The sequence below is a fragment of the Petaurus breviceps genome, unplaced genomic scaffold (assembly GCF_028583685.1).
Source record: "Petaurus breviceps papuanus isolate PSGF00001 unplaced genomic scaffold, PetGlider_PUasm1.0 128, whole genome shotgun sequence".
Classification (NCBI taxonomy): Eukaryota; Metazoa; Chordata; class Mammalia; order Diprotodontia; family Petauridae; genus Petaurus; species Petaurus breviceps.
The window spans coordinates 11,645,594-11,662,596 of NW_027185664.1; the positions used below are offsets into that span (position 1 = coordinate 11,645,594).

Sequence of the window (17,003 nt, forward strand, 5' to 3'; positions counted from 1 at the left end):
ATCATCATCATCATCATCATCATCATCATCATCATCATCATCATCATCATCAGTTACCAACACTAGTCTCTATTGCCAATGTTTAGCATGGTACTTTGACCACAGGAAGTGTATAAAAATTCTTGTTGAAATGAAGTGTTCTGACTTCTGAGAAGAGAGGGCAGGGAATCTTGGATCAAATATTTAGGCACTCATTTAAAAAGGTTAGGGGGGCTGTCAGCAACACTTTGTGTCCTTCCACATTTGCATGTGTCTTTCCTACTTAGGACACAGAAATTGACATGATATCTGCTATACCTCCCTTATAAAGCTGTTGTGAGTCTCTAATAGGATGAAATAATAAAAAGTTCTTTGCAAACTTTCAAACTTGAGGCTGCCAGGTAGCACAGAGAGTAAGAGCACTGGCCCCTGAGTCGGGATGACCTGGGATTGAATCTGGATTCAGATACTTAGCACCACATCCAGAAATAACTGGCTGTGTAACCTTGAGCAAGTTGCTTAACCTCAATTGCTTAAAAAAAAGCAAAGGAACAAACAAAAAACTTTCAAACTCTATGTCAACTTCCCTCATCCTTACTTTCCATACGGACTGAGTTCCTTCCCCTACCTACCTCTTCCCAAATTCACACTGTAATTCCTTAAGTGGGCTGGGCCTCTTTCTCTCAGGAGAACATCAGGTTGTTTTGTTATTTCTCCAAGGGGTACATATTCATACTTTTACTGGGGACTACAAGAATTATAGAGCATCAGCTAGGTAAATGTCTTAACTAAACAACAGCACCCCTTATCGAAACTACTCTAAGTTATAGTATTGCTTTCCTTACAACAATCTCTCGAGCCAGGTTTTATATATATATATATATATATATATATATATATAGTAATCTATCCACATTTTACAATTTAATAAACTGAGGCTTAGAGAGGTCAATTGCCCATTTTTAAACAACTTGTTTAAACAGCTTCTGACTACAGTTCAGTGGTTCCCACTCAACCACACTGCCTCACTAACTCACTAACAAAAGAAAATATTGTTATTTGGGAAGGGTGATTTAATATCTGTTGTTGTTGGGAAATCTATTAGAGCATGTTGGCAAAGTCCCTAGTCTAAAAACCTGGAGTTTCCACATTATCTTTTTTTTTGAGAGCCTGCACCAGTGACTTGTACCAAAATATGTCAAGAAAGGTCTATGTGACGTGTTTTTCTTTTACTCTAATCTAGTCATTAACATTTATCCATTTGTTCAAATATATGGTGTTCAATAGTCAAACAGCATTTTACAAAGTTCTCATAGATTAACATTTCTCATGTGGCTTGGAAAAAAGCCTTTCCCAATCTAAAATAATAAAGACAAGAAAAAAGAAAAGCAAGCCTAACTTCTAAGAGGACAACCCTAGTCCCTTAGAGCAGGGCATGTAAGATTCTCTAGGAAGGAAGGAGGGGACTTAGGGTCAACTTGAATTCCTCTCCTCACTCTTAAAATCAACCTATTTTGGGTAAAATTTTTCCTTGATTCTCTGAGAGCATAAAGCCATCCAACTATGGTCTAGACAAAATTTCTAGGTGTCCTACTGTTTAAAGGGCACATTAAAATTTCTCCAGGTGTCCTTGTTTCATATCTGATCCTCTTGGACATACAGGAAAATTTCTTCTGAGTCTCTGTTAAAAAGGGTGACCAGAATTTCCACTGATGGATCTCTCTCATTGTAAGGGCCATCCAAATGTAGTGTCTAATCCACCCCTCACCAGGACAAGCAGTTTAACTTAAAAATATAATTGGAAAAGACCTCAAAGTGTTATGAGCTTCCCCAAAATGATTACGTGTTTAGGGTTAATTTCTCAGGGTTTCTAGGCCTGTTTTCCTATGAACCTGCTGTCAATAAAGATTCTGTCTGGACTTATGTTGCAAATAATGCAAACATTATAAGATAGTTTAAAAGTAAAAAAAAATGAATTTTAATGAACTATCACCTCATTCTATGAAAGTTTAGGCACTTGTATGTCAGAGATACACAACCCATATAGTTCTTAGCTTCAACACTCAAAATAGGTACAATAATATAATAGATATTAGTAAATAGACATTCAAAGAAAAAGTAGGACAAAGAAACCAGTCTAACATTTAAGAAAGAAAACTGAAAAGTTGCCTACTTTACAATTTCAGTATGAAACAAGAGAGAGAGAGAAAAAAATCTTGAATTCTTGGGTATCCAATAGCAAAAATCCTGGAGAGAGAATCTTTTTAGTGAGTCCTCACAAATGCTAAGGACCCAATATTTATCTTAGATAAGGCTCCCAAATATTAGTATAAGAGAATGATAGAGTCTTTATTAGGTATCAGAGTATATAAGTCAGTCTGGGTGATGGATTGGTTCAATCTACCTACCCTTAAATCTGTTTGGTATTGGAAAAATGCAACCATGAACTGTAGCTGGTAATTCACTGTAAAATTCTTTCTTGCCTTTCATACTTGCGAGGAGTGAAATCTTCAGCCCTTTGTCATTCTCATTGATAACTCTTGTGACTAACTGTGATGGCAAAGTGCCTGTTTGCTGTGCCTGGTTGTTTTGTTTGTACCTTAGTCACTAGAGTCTTTTGAATAAAGCCTTATTTATTTATATTGGCTTCTGACCTTCTCTGGAGATGAAATTAGATGGCTTAGTTTTCTTTGATTTACAGTTAGTGGTTCTTGCCAAGGCTGAAATGCAAATAGAGGTTCTCTACAAATGTTGTTTCTGATAGAGACGGGAGAAGAATTTAATTACCATCTGGAAACCACATAAGGTATGTGTCATATCAAGAAATAAAGAATAGACACATCTGAGGAAAAGGACTTGAGTTAGCATAATCTTTACTTTTTACCTTGCCAAAAATTAATAATGCACTGGTCCCATTCTTACTTCTACACTGTTTCTTTCTCCTTGCCAACCACCCGCCTAGCTATTCTTGCTGATAGCTAACTTATGTCCACTCCTTTCTCAGATCATGGATGAAAAACAAAGCTTGATGAATGTATGTTTTCAGCTTTATTAATCCTATTGTCTGCTACTTATCCTATATTCAGGCAAATTGGACCTCACTGCCTAACTATCTTAAGCTTTCCTGTCTCCATACCTTTCCCCTATTATTTGGAGTTGAGTATGCCGCTATCTCTACCATCTCTAACCAGAAACACTGACCATCCAATTCTGCCTCCACTCCACAATCTCCCTTAACATATCTAGCTGGAAGTTAGCTTCCTTTCCCTGAACTCTAATAGCACTGTTTCTTTCTCCTCTTTTGAATTTATCTCACTGTAAATTAAAATATACATACCATAGAATTTTAGAATTGCAAAGGATGATGGCCATCTATTCTAATCCATGCCAAAAGAAACTCCCACAATGCTATAATAAAGAAGTGGGTGGTTCATCTGCTGCTTGAAAAACTCTACTGATGAGCACATCTCTTTAAGCAGTGCAGCCTAACTGGATAGTTCAAAGTCTTAGAACTTTTTCCTGAAATAAAGCTTAAATTTTCCTCTTCCCAGCTTCAACCTACTATCCCTGCTCTGAAAATAACTTGAACAGTGACTTTTGTTTTTAATGTATTTCACTGAATTGTCATACGTAATACTAAATATATTGTTAATTTCAGTGTCATTTTAAACTTATTCATTTATACCTTAATTCTACCTCATCTCCCTTACTAGATTTTAAGATTTATGTGAGGAGGGTCTATTTATCACTCATACTTTTATTCCCTTTATCCCCTAGTTCAGTGTCTTACTCAGAGTAGGTACTGAATAAATGCCTGTTGAAGAAAATTGAAATAACATGGAATGTAATAACAAGATGAATAATGGTAGAAATGTTTTTTCAGTCATTTTCACTTGTGTTCAACTCGTCATGACCCGATTTGGGCTTTTCTTGACAGATACTGGAGCGCTTTACCGTTTCCTTCTCTAGCTCATTTTACAGATCAGGAAACTGAAGCAAAGAGGGTTCAGTGTCTTGCCCAGGGTCACAGAGCTAGTAAGGGTCTGAGGCTAGATTTGAACTCAGGAAGAAGAATCTTGATGATTCTAAGCCTGGTACTCTATCCATTGTGCCACTTAGATGGTACCAAACTAGAAACTGCCAAGTTTCTTTAGAAGCAGCACAAAGGATTAGCCAATGCTGCATTTATTGAACTGACACAAAGTGATGATGGATTCCAAATATGGGCTCAAAATCTTCTATTAACATCAGATAAAAAATGCTGTTAAAATCATCTGCAGATATGTAGCATGATGTCTAGGATGATGTCATGGTGTGAGAAGTGAACATTTTATACAGATCATTCATTTCATCAAGCAACTTCATTTTTAGTACATATTATGGGACAGGAAAAAGGATGGAAAGAAGGAGAGGAACAAATAAGTTCACAAGTCAATTTTCCTGGCAAAGGTGTAAATTCGTCATAGAGTAGTAGCATTCTTTTCCATGCCTAATCTTGAGGATAGGTATATTTTATCTAATTCATTGACTGTCCATAAGATGGAAATCTATGTAAAGATATGGATATAACAATTTTTAGCTTCCTTGTGTGTGCTTTCCCCAGTTCTGATGTGCCACTGAAAGTTTATTTCAAGCCAATCAGTCAGGAATGAATCCCTTCGATTTTGAAAAAAAAAGGACTTTGTTACAAAATAATTTAACATCACATTATACTTAAGAGAGAAAGTGCTACATATTGTATACTGTAAGCTGACTTTAGAGTCAGGACATTCTGAGTATGATTCCTGATTCTAACACATACTATCTGTTTCACCTTGGACAAAATAATAACCCTCTCAGGGTCTTAGTCAACTTTGTAAGACAGCACATTACACTGGAAAGAGTACTGACTCTGGAGTCAGTAGGCCTGGATTTCAATCTTACTTCTAATGCTTATCGCCTCTCTGACCTTGGGCAACCTTACTCTGCTTCCATTTCCTCATCAGGAAAAGGAGAAAGCAGGTCTAGAAGACTCCTGAGGTCTTGCCCCACTCTAGAATTAAGATCTATGAGTTGTAGAACATTTGCTAAATCTGCTTTGGTAAAAGAAATTCTCTTGCTGGGAATTCCCTACATCAATTAAATCATAGGTCTGTGCAAAATATTATGTCTAAAAAGATTTAGGGTCTATTGGGAGGCCACTTTGGATTAGACAACAGGGTAGAGATAAGCCAAGGGAGGACCAGTTCAGGTTGATAATCCTTCATGCCCATAAAGCCTTTCTCAAGTGCTAGGAAACCATCTCAAACAGGGCAAAACTGACAGAAATTTAGTGTCTCTCTAAGAAGATTCTAATGTTGTGCATGCATGACTGTTTAATTCCATTGGAGATTCTTTGTTTGGAATGGTGAATGAAGGATGAACCTCATGGCCAGGTATCCAGGATGATATATAGGTGTGTATCATCATAGGCAGCATAGTGGGTAGCTAGGTGCCACAGGGGATAGAGAACTCCCCTTACATTCAGGAAGACCTGATTTCAAATCCTGCCTGAAGCTCTTACTAGTTATTCAACTCAAATTCCTATTCATAAAATGGCAATAAAAATTGAATTGCCCTCAGAGGATTTCTTGTGAGAATGAAATGACATAATACATGGAAAACATTTTACAAAAGCTAAAGTGCTCTATGAATGCCGGTTGTTATAATGATGATGATGATGAATTTGTTTTGCAAGTATGTTGTTAAAAACAGAAGATGATTAGATAGTGGAAGGACCAGTTCATTCTGTTTTCCATCTTTCACCTACTTTCTTTGCTGGGCTGAAGAGCGTCTGGTGCATATCACAGCTACAATCGCCACGACCAATACTGTGATGACCCCAACAGTGACGACAATGATCACGAGCAAGTTGCTGTTCTTCTGAGGAGTGACACTGCCATGCGGGGGGTGCATCTGTCCTATCGGTGGCTCTGGAAGAAGATAGAAATATACGAGGATTGGTAAGCATGGCAGTCAAATGCTACCACGCTCAATCAGGCAAATTATATGACCAAAACTTCAATGATAGGTGAGAAACAATCATCTCTGAGAAGAAAGGCTCAAATTGTACTATTAAGTGAGACAGAAGGAAAATGCATGCTACTTTGTGCCATACAAATTATTCTGTGATGCGAATCAGAAGTCATGGCTTATGAGGAATATCCTATTTATTAGACGCTTCCAAAGATAAACTATTTGACACCATGTACTCCCAGTTTACTTCCTTCTCCTCCTTAAGAAACCATCTATAAGGCACATGTAATGTCAAATCTGCCCAAAGTGTATGAACTCTACTTAGAAAGGAGTCATTGGGTTCAGAATAGTATCATAAAGTACAAGATATGGATGTTCCCCAGTGTTACATCACTATAACATTGTGGAAAATATTTAAGGAATAATGAAGGAAGAGTAGGACCATTCAAGTGGATTAATGCTCAAGTAGGAGAGACTTATGGGCCTTGGTGAAGTTGTCAGTGATTAATTTCCTAGCATAGTCTATACTAGATCATTATTGCCAGGTATATAGCTTTTCATTTATTTTGGAAGGCATTTCTAATCAGCTGACTCTCCAAACATTAACTGATGAGGTTGCTTAAAGTAGTTTAAAGCCTTCCACTTTGATTAAAATCACTACATTTAAGGTATGAACTCATCCTACTGTATATACAGTGGGTTTAGAAACAGAGACCAACAGAAGTAAAAGTTAGACTCCTCTCATAACTACACCTATCAATCCGGCCTTTATCTTCACTCTGAGAAGTGAACATGGCAAGATTTTGACATCCTATAAGGCTTTGCCTTAGGAAAGATAAAATGGTTTTTAGCCTTAAAGATAAAATGGTTGATCAATGGAAGGAGATGGAAAGAAATGCAAAAACAAAAACAAGATATCCTATGGTATATCCTGAATTTCAGGAATCAAGACTCATTAAAAGTTTTCAAGTCATCTCTTTCTCCAAAGGAACTCAGATACATATGAAACATTTCCTCCAAAACCATTAGGCAAGGATATACGTGTCATAGAAATTGCAACTCTCTTAATTATATATTTGAATCTGCTGTTTAAAATGTCATTTGTTGAAGTAATTTCATTATGCCCCTTTCATTAATACATTGATTTGAAATTGGAATTTTTTAGGGTGAAAACTGAAAACAAGAATTGTGAATCTCACTGTTAATTTGATTTTATATCCAACAATCTAATCTAAACCGAGAGTGAACAATTTGGAGGAGAATAAGACTACTTAGATCTTTCAAGCTTTTGAAAAAAATGAAAAACAAGCAAAGAAAAAAAAATAAAACAAAAAACCCCAACATTTTTTTTTTCTTTTTCCCTGCAAGTATAGTAAGCTCAAACCATGGAAGTTTCATCTCATCTTTCTTGTAGCACAGGGAGATACCATGCTTCATTTCAGAAAGCAAAGAGTCTGAGTCTGTAAATTTCACCTCCTTTCTTTGAAAAGGGGTGTGTGTGTGTGGGGGGGGGGTATATTGTCCTGCAACACTGTGCATACTATGAAATTGAACTGATGTGATCGTTTGTTTCGTTGAACTGCTTTTTAAAGTCCTCCTTCCCTTTTATTCTCTATTCTAATGGATGATTTACTGGAGTTGGGAGGAGGAAAGTATATATTCAATTTTAAGATATCAATGAAAAAAAATATTAGTGGTGTCATTAATTAGAAAAAGCTAAGGATGCCAGCTCTTTCATTTAATATCTTTGGTTCTAGACTTTTATGGTTGTCCAAAAAATGTGTTAGTTTTAAACATAGTATGAAATGCCCTTCACAAAAATCTATATCCCATTTCAAAGGAGAAAAGATAATCAAGAAAATATGAACTTTGTGCAGAAGAGTGAGGTTATATATGATAGTGTCTTCAGCTGTGTTTAAGCAAGTCAAATTGCTATTAAAACAATGAGAAATTTACGACTCCACAAAATTAGGTTAGAATAGTTAGAAATCCTGGTAGACTTCTGACTCCAGTAGGGTCAAGGTAGATAATGAATTCTGGGTTTGAAGATAATGAATCAAAACAAAACTGATAATAAATATTCTCTTCCTTGATGATTTCATCATTTCCCTTGGGTTTAAATATCATGTGTCGTCAGACAATTCCCACACCAATTCTTTTACCCTATAATCTGTCCTGAATTCTAGATATTCCTCCCCCCACCCCCACCCCCACCCCTTTTTAATTGAACTTTGAACACTTTGGATATTTTGCCAATATCTTAAGCCAACATTCCCCAGATAGAAGTGATTGTCTTCTCCACTAAAACTTATAGTCTTTATCACTCAGCTTCACAGACATCTCCTTCATAAAACCCTTCCACATCCCCATAGAACGTTTTACCTGTGTATTTCCAAACTCCTGTATTTATCTTGAAGGCATGGTGATTTTCCTTGTCACCCAGGTTGTCCATTTCAGAGACACCCTGGGCTTTTCTCTTTCTTTTACTACCACATCTAAAATAGTTGCCGTGTCTAGCTCATCCCTCCTCCAAAATACATCTTGTGTTTGTGTTCCTTTCTTCCCCTACGTAGTTGCCACTCTGGTCTAGGCCCTCATTACTTCTTGCTTGGACTACTATTCTAACAGTGAACAAATAATGACCTCCTATTAGATCTTCCTGCTTCTCTTCTCTCCTTTCTCCAATTCATCTTCCACACACTGGTCAAACAATCTTTCTAAGGCACACATCTGATCATGTCATTCTCTTACTCAAGAACATTCAATGGCTTTCTATAACTTCTAGGAAAAACTCCTCTACTTGGCATTTTAGGAAGGCCCTTTGAAATCCAGTTTCTTTCTACACTTACTTCATACTATTCCTTTTCACAAACCATATGCTTCAGCCAAAGGGGACCATGTACAAACTGTTTCTAAATTCAGTACTCAAACTCTATCCTCCATGTATGCACATGGGCTTTTCTTTATACTTAAAATGCACTTCTCCCTTGGTCACTTTATCTCTGCTTCTCAGAATCCTTGTCTTCCTTGAGTCTCAACTCTGATGGCCCCTCCTTTTTGAAGCGTCCACTGAATTAACCCTCCCTGCTTAATAAAACTTTCTCCCTTCTCAAATTATATTGTATTGTATTTATTTTTAATATGTGTTGTATTCCCCTGGTAGAGTGGAATTTTCTTGAGGGGAGGGAGTGTTATCTATTGTCTTTTTCTTTCCTTCCTTCCTCCCTCTCTTCCTCCCTCCCTTCCTTCCTTCTTCCCTTTCTTTCTTTCTTTCTTTCTTTCTTTCTTTCTTTCTTTCTTTCTTTCTTTCTTTCTTTCTTTCTTTCTTTCTTTCTTTCTTTCTTTCTTTCTTTCATCTCCAGTGTTTATCAGAGTGCTGAGTACATCATAGGCACTTAGTGGATTTATCCATTTTGATACTTTAAATTAATGAAGAATTGTAATTTCATAAAAATATTTGAACTCTATTGTTTCAAAGACCAAGGACACAAAAAGAAACAATTTTTCAAAACTACATGAAGATTCAGTTACTTTTGATGCCATTGGTTACATTCTAAATGACCATGAGAAAGTTATTCTAAGGGTTTAAGTCAAAAGCAGAATTTGAACCCAAATTTTCCTTACTGCAAGTACAACACTCTATTCATGAAGCCACATCATCATTTGTAGATTTTCAAAGCACTTTGATTGACATTGTCACATTTAATTTTTACAGAACACATTGAGTTCAATAGAGATGTAATACCCCTATTTTATAAATTAATCAGGACACAAAGACGCTAATGACTTTGCTAAGGATTAGCAACTTAGAACCAGGACTAGGACTCGGGTTCTTGATTCCTCAATGCAGTTCTCTTGTCACTATGCCATGCTATCTTTATGCAGACAGAAATGTGCATTACACTATGCTTAAAAAGGGAATCCAGAAAAGTATGTAGCCAAATCTAGAGAAAGATCTGACCTCCTATTATGGGGTTATTCCTAGTTCTGCCCTCCCTAAAGACAATCTCTTTATTTCTGGTACTGGGTCTCTGCACACAAGTAAACTTCTTGACAAATCCATAATTCTTTGAGTACAAAGATAATGATTTATTGGGAGATGAGAGATATGAGAGAGGGAAGGTATACTTTGTATATTATTTTGCAAGGAAATTGGCCTTTGAACTGAATGATAGAATGAAAATGTTTAGCAGCAAGTGGTAATCCCAGAAAAGGAATGAGATGAACATGTAGTACAGAATTGACCTTGCTAAGTCAGCAAGCCTAGATGAGTTACTTCCTAAAGTACTGGAAAAAAGAAAAGAAAACTGGCAGCTGTGATTGCTGAGCTATCAGAATGGACATTTAGAAATATCCCTGGTTGTGGAGAAAGAACACTGATGCTTTCTATAGATTTCCTTGGGCAAGTCACTGTTTTGTAAAATTTCTAAACTGAAGAAGTTGGACTAGATGACTTTGAGTTCCCTTCCAGTTCTAGGATGATCTTATGATTAGATTCTAGTAAAAGTTGTCTTAATTTTTAAAAGGGGGAACAGGATTGTGTTATAAACCATAGACCCATGACCTTGATTTCTATAACCCATCATTAAGCAAATGACACATGATTACTTAAGATGGGAAGCAGTGTTCATTAAAATCCAATACGGTTCATCAAGAATGAGTCATGTAGAACCGGAATAATTTTCTTTATTTTGACAAGGTAACTTTACTTACACATTAGGGGAATGATATAGACATATAATACTTTGACTTCTGTAAAGTTGTTTCACGGTATGCTTGTATAAAGAATTGTTGAATCCTCCTTCCTTTGATAGAATGCAATTCCTATGATAGCAGTCTGTTTCATTTTTGTTTTTATACCTTCAGCACCTAGCGTCATGCCTGTCTCATTCTAGGTGCTTAATAAATGCTTGTTTGATTAAGTGATCTCATTAGGTCCCATGAATTCATTTATCATCTTTATACAGGTGATTCCCAGATCTACTAATCCAGCTTTAATTTTTTTTCCTGGACCTTACATCCTATCTTGAACTTGATGTCATGCAGGCACCCAAACTCAACATGTCAACAGAAATTATCTTTTCTCTAAATCCATTCCCTCTTTCTAACTTCCTTATGACTATCAAGGGTGCCATCATCCTTCCAGGTACAGCTTTCCCTGAAGGGACCGCTATCCTTCCAGTCATTGAGGTCTGTAAGCCAGGTGTCATCCTTCACTCAACATATCAAATTTGTTTTTGATATTTTCTGCCTTCACATCTCTTATATATAGTCACTTCTCTCTGTTACCTAGTCTATCCCCTCTTAAATGGACTCCTGAAATAGCTTTCTACAGTAGTTGGCTTCTGTGCTTCAAGTCTTTTTCCTTTTTAATCCACTTCTACTCAACTTCCAAGGTGATTTTGTTCCAAACTGCAGGTCTGATCATGTCATTTCCCTGTTCAGTGAGCACCAGAAGTCTCCCTGTCATCTCTGGGATCAAATACAAAGTTTGGTAGTGAAAGCTCTTCATAATCTGCTACCTTCCTAATTTTCCAGTCTTCTTCCCCTTCAGTCCTCATCATCTAGCCACGCTGGCCTATTTGCAACTACACAGACATGATTCTCCATTTTCCTGTTTTTGTTCTAGTCATTCATAATTGCAGGAATGTTTCTTGTTTTCCCTAGATTCTTTCGAGCCTTAATTTATCCACCAGCTCTAGTGGAGGTCTCCCTGTGTCCTTGCCACCACCAGCTGCTGGTGCCTTCATTATTTATATGTTGTGCTCCCATTAGAATGGATGCTCCTTGACAGCAGTGTTTGCTTTACTTTGTATGTCCAGTGCTTAGCACAATGCCTAGAACACAATAAGCATTTAATAAATGCTTTTTGACTGACCATCTGCTTTATTGTCTACATTTTTCATTTATCAGCATATATGTTTTTTTTTCTCTTGAATTGCATCAAGTTGAGAGTAAGAGAGGCTGGATAATAGTGCATTTAGGTAGAATTAGAACTGGGTGAATAACTGGGCCTAAACAATAGCAATAATAGCTTGTGAACTTTAAAGTTTGCAACAGGCTTTACATCCATGTGATCTCATTCAAGACTCACAAGGATAACAATTGCTCATATTATGCCAATTTGACAAATGAGGAAATTGAGTCAGATAATCTGACCTGACCAGAGTCACACAGGTAATGTTTCAGAGGTAAGGTCAGAACACTGTCTCCCTGACCCCAAGTCTGAAAGTCTGTCCGCTGTCCCATACCGCCTTCTCCAGAGTGGTTATTCATAAGCCAGTGTCAATCTGGAGAAATGTTTCAAAGAGTGCAGTACCTCAAAGGTATGTCCTTGACCTCATTCAGTTTGATATTTTACCAGTGACTTGAATTAAAACATTGATAACATGATTATGAATTTTGCAGATTACTTGGAATTTGGAGGGATAGTTAGTTAACTTTATCATCATCATCATCATCATCATCATCATCATCATTATTATTAATATAGAATCTAGGTCCAAAAGAAAGGATCTCCATAGGATAAAACACTGGGTCAAGTCAACTGTTCTAAAATTCAAAAGAAATACCCATGAAATTCTATACTTAGATTCAAGAAAAGCAAATGCACAGACAGGATGGGGTGGGGATGTTTAGCAGTATTTTTATTCAATATAAATCAATACCATGACATGATAGACAAAAAAGTAAATGTTATCCTAGGCTATACATTCAGAAGAGGGGAGGTAATACATTCTCCTATACTTTGAACTGGTCAGTCAACATATGGAGCAATGTGTTCAATTTTTGGCACCATGTTTTTGAAAAGACATAAACAAAGTTGAACCTGGGCAGAAGAGCCTCATGGGATGATGAAAGTACTAGAGAATATACTATATGATCTCATAAGGAGCCGGGTATGTTTGACTGGAGAATACTTAAAGCAGATATGATAATTATCTTCAAATATTTGTAAGACTGTAACATAGTGGGGGGAGGTGGAAGGATTAGGATTGTTCTTCTTGAACCCATAAGGAAGAACTAAGAACATATATTGGAAGCTGCACAGATAGGCTTTATATTGGGGTAAAGAAATATTTCTTAAATAACAGAATGGTTAAAAAGGGGAAAGGATTGACATAGGAGGTAATGGTTCTTCTTCATTAAAGATCTTTATGTAGAGGCTGGTCAAAAGATGTTGTCAAAAGGATTATTGGTGAAGCATAATAAGGACTCAATTTCTGAAGACCCTTCTAGCTCTTGGATTCTGTGACAGTGTTACCAGATTAGTAGATCATGGCAATTTCCTAGATAGAGTAAATTTGAATTTCAATAACTTATTTGACAAAATGTCTTATGCCATCCTCATGGATGGGGAAAAATGTGAGTTATATCACAGAACATACAGGTGGATTTAAAACTGGACTTAAAGAAAGCAATGTCAGCCCAGAGGGAGATTTCTAGTCAGGGTCATAGAGAAATGTCCTTGAGTCTATTCTGATTAACTTTTATTCAGTGATTTGGTTGAAGACACATATGACATGCTTATCAACTGTGTGAATGACATCAAGTGAGAATGATAGAGTCAGCATTCAAAAATAGCCTGGAAGGCTAGAATTGATGGGCTAAATTCAATAAGAAATATGTAGTAAGGACAAATGTAAAATTCTGCATTTGAATGAAAAAAATATAAACTGCAAAAGATCCCTAGTTAACAGTTCATATGGAAAAGACCTGGGCAAGCTGAAAATGGGTCACCTGTGTGATATGGCATCCAAAAAAAAACTGCCTTTGTGATCCTAAGATGCATAAAGAGACACTTCATGCCCAGAATGAGGCAGCCAATGATGCTGCTTTGCTCATTTTCTACCAAGCTTTTAAAAATTAATCCACTTAAGTGGACTTTGTAAGTCCCTATAAATTTTTTTAGTCTGAAAGGCAATGTGATAAGTATTTCTTTGCATGCTGAGGTGGACACACACACACACACACTCTCTCTCTCTCTCTCTCTCTCTCTCTCTCTCTCTCTCTCTCTCTCTCTCTCTCTCTCTCTGTCTGTCTCTCTCTCAAATTCAGAATGCTCATTCGGCTCTGGAGCCTACTTGGGGAAAGGGGCAAATGCATTACGACAATTCCTGGGATCTCACTGCTACACCTAATTGGAAAATGAGCCCCCTTCCCAAAGCACAAAATATAGATGACATAATTAAAGGGCAGGGGTTTTCGAATAGCATTACTGATTTGCTTGTAATAGCTTGAGCTAAAGCTAAATTGTATAAATCCTACCATTTATCTGCTGGGATAGTACAATAGCAAAAGAGTTATTTCTGCCCTCTGCCTTCCATCTATTTCTGTCTTATCCATCTGCTTTAATCAACCAAAAAGCTTATAATAATTTGGTATTCCCAGCAAAGGTTTGCCCCTTTACTTCAGGTGCTTTGTTCAGTCACTCATTCTACATTGCAAACACCCTGAAACTCCATTAGATGACGGGAGGGAGGAAGTTGAGAGCTTTTGTAAAATCCAGCTCACAGTCATCAGATGCTAACAATCTGCTTTATCTTCACAGCTTTCTCTTGTGTGTTGATATTGTATATCAGGTCAAGCTTAATTACTATTGTATTTCTCACCAGGAGGATTAAACAAATTGAAATAAAATGATGAAATGCTTCATGGGAAACTTTCTCTTTGAAAAATTAAAAAAAAAAAGACCCATTATATGTGAGTTGCTTCAATTACTATCATTCTCATGATCTGAGGTCTGGAGAAAACATTTGATTAGCTTGCCTATTAATGTCAATTAGGGCTATAGTTGCTTTTCAACCAGAAACTTGAAAGGCCACTTTAAAATTTTAGCAGGGTCAGCTTCATCTGTCAATGTAGATTTTTTTAACTTGATTTTTTAAAGAGCATCCCTCAGAAACTCCTTTTGAATAGAATATCATTTCTTGCCTGCTTGGTTTACATTTGTTAAATCCACAATGCATATAATAATAACTGTTCACTTAGAGGTCAGTAAGGAATTAGGTTTTTGCCAGTTATTTATCCTGCTACCCTCTGATTTTCTGCCACCCATACCCCCATATGGGCTTCTCTACACCAATGTTCCCAGCAATGTCCTTAGTTGGTGACAGACTCTAGAACCATTGTAGATATCTTGTCGTAATGACTTATCAAAGTCAGCTGGCTCCACAGCATTTAAGAGGGGCTAAGGATACTTGAAACTTCCATTTGCTCTCCTTTGAGAGGCAGCACAGTATGATTAAAAGAGTAGTGGTTCTATCGTTTGAAACCTAGGTTCATTTTTTTTTTCTTTTGGTGCTTACTACCTATATGGCCTTACACAAGTCAATTAATCTGTCTTGGCTTCAGTGGTTCCGTCAGTAAAACAAGGATGTCTGATGAGGGGATTTCTGAGGTCCCTCCCAGATATCAACCTATGATCTTGTGAATATATTATCTTTGAACCACCTTGTCCTGAGATGAAAAACATATTTTAATTGTGGCTTTCTGACTCTTCCAAACCACAATCCTTCCCTTTCTTTTGGGATCCATTCTTTGGATCAAAGTTGGAAGGGACCTTAATTTAGTTGAAAACCTTTATTTTACAGATGAGGAAACTAAGGCCCCAAGATTTTAAATAAATAACTTTTTAATACATAGTAACCATGAGAAATGGGATTTTGACCTCTGACTCTAGATACAAAGTTCTTTCTCTTCCTCACAGTGACATTATAAAAAACATCCCATCTGCAAGGATATCGGGCTTAATATTTATAGTGACTTTGAATTCACCAACTTGTCCACAGCATTGGAGGTCAGGGTTTGGGAAATGGGAGGGGAGGGAGAGTGGTAAGACTTCTGATGATTTTGGGAATAAGGTAGGGGTGGCAGAAGCTGTAGACTGATCCTCACTTACAACATTTACATTTAGTCCAAATTTCCAGAGAAATCAAGGAAGGTTTCCAATATATTGAATCAATTTCCTATGGCAAAATTAAGGATAGACATGGACAAGAGGCCCACAGGCTGGGCAGAAATGGATGAGATGGGATCTGCATCGTGACAACATTGACGAGATCACAGATTCATCCTTCAGACACAGACATCCTTTCTTATTTTAGTGGGTCTCCACAGGCTCCTTGAGGAATCTTTTTATAGTCTGGGACCTTGGGGCCCTTTGACAAGACATTCTTAGGAGCTACATTTTTTTAGGAGTGAGTATAGATGATAGAGACATAAAGATCAAATCTTTAGCAAGAAAGCTGGTGGGTTTACCTGTTATGGCTGCGCATAATCTTGGTAATACAAAGAGAATATTGCTGATCCCCACTCCTCTGGTTTATGCTTTCTGATATTTGAAGGTGAGACTATTTCTTTGTGCATTCAATCAACTGTATTAAATCAGCAGGAAATGTAATTATAATAATGAAACTTATAAGCTTGGCCCAAGAGAAGATGAGAAAACGTACCTTGGTTCTTTCTTTGCAGAGGGGGTGGATTAGAGGTTTGGAACATTAAATACAATGTCAGACTAGTTATTGTGTTGATTAGGTTTTTTGCAATGCTTTTTCTCTTCTTTTAATGATTCATTCATTCATTTATTGTTCCTTTCAAGGATCCCAGGTGAGGATAGGAGAAGCACATATTTAGAAATTAAGGTAATGAAAGATATCTGCTCCAAATTTTCACTTCCAGAATTTTAATAGCTTCTATTTTTACAATGTATGACCTTAGTTAATCCATCCCTACATCAGTGATCTCATTTGATTTTCACCTCATCACAGAGTGCTAGGTAGGGCAGGTATCATTTTATAGATGAAAAAATTGGGATGCAGAGAAATTGTGACTTCACTAATTCATGGTCATATATTTTTCTGACAGTGAGATGATAAAGTGGATAAAGTGCTCATCTTAAAATGTAAGAACACTGCGCTCAAATCAGGCCTCAGATGCTTACTTGGTTATATGACCCTACGCAAGTCACTTAACTTCCATCTTATCTATAAAATAGGGATAATAATACCATCTACCTCCCATGGTTGTTT

At 36.8% G+C, this 17,003-nt stretch overlaps 1 protein-coding gene across 1 annotated transcript in view; it reads right to left on the reverse strand.

The window, feature by feature from the left end:
• Positions 1-17,003, reverse strand: part of DCC (DCC netrin 1 receptor) — a 1,052,419-nt gene that overhangs the window by 88,234 nt on the left and 947,182 nt on the right. The window contains exon 24 of the mRNA XM_069102085.1: positions 5,768-5,930. Within this exon, the coding sequence (XP_068958186.1) occupies positions 5,768-5,930 (163 nt within the window). The remainder of the gene's footprint in view (positions 1-5,767; positions 5,931-17,003) is intronic.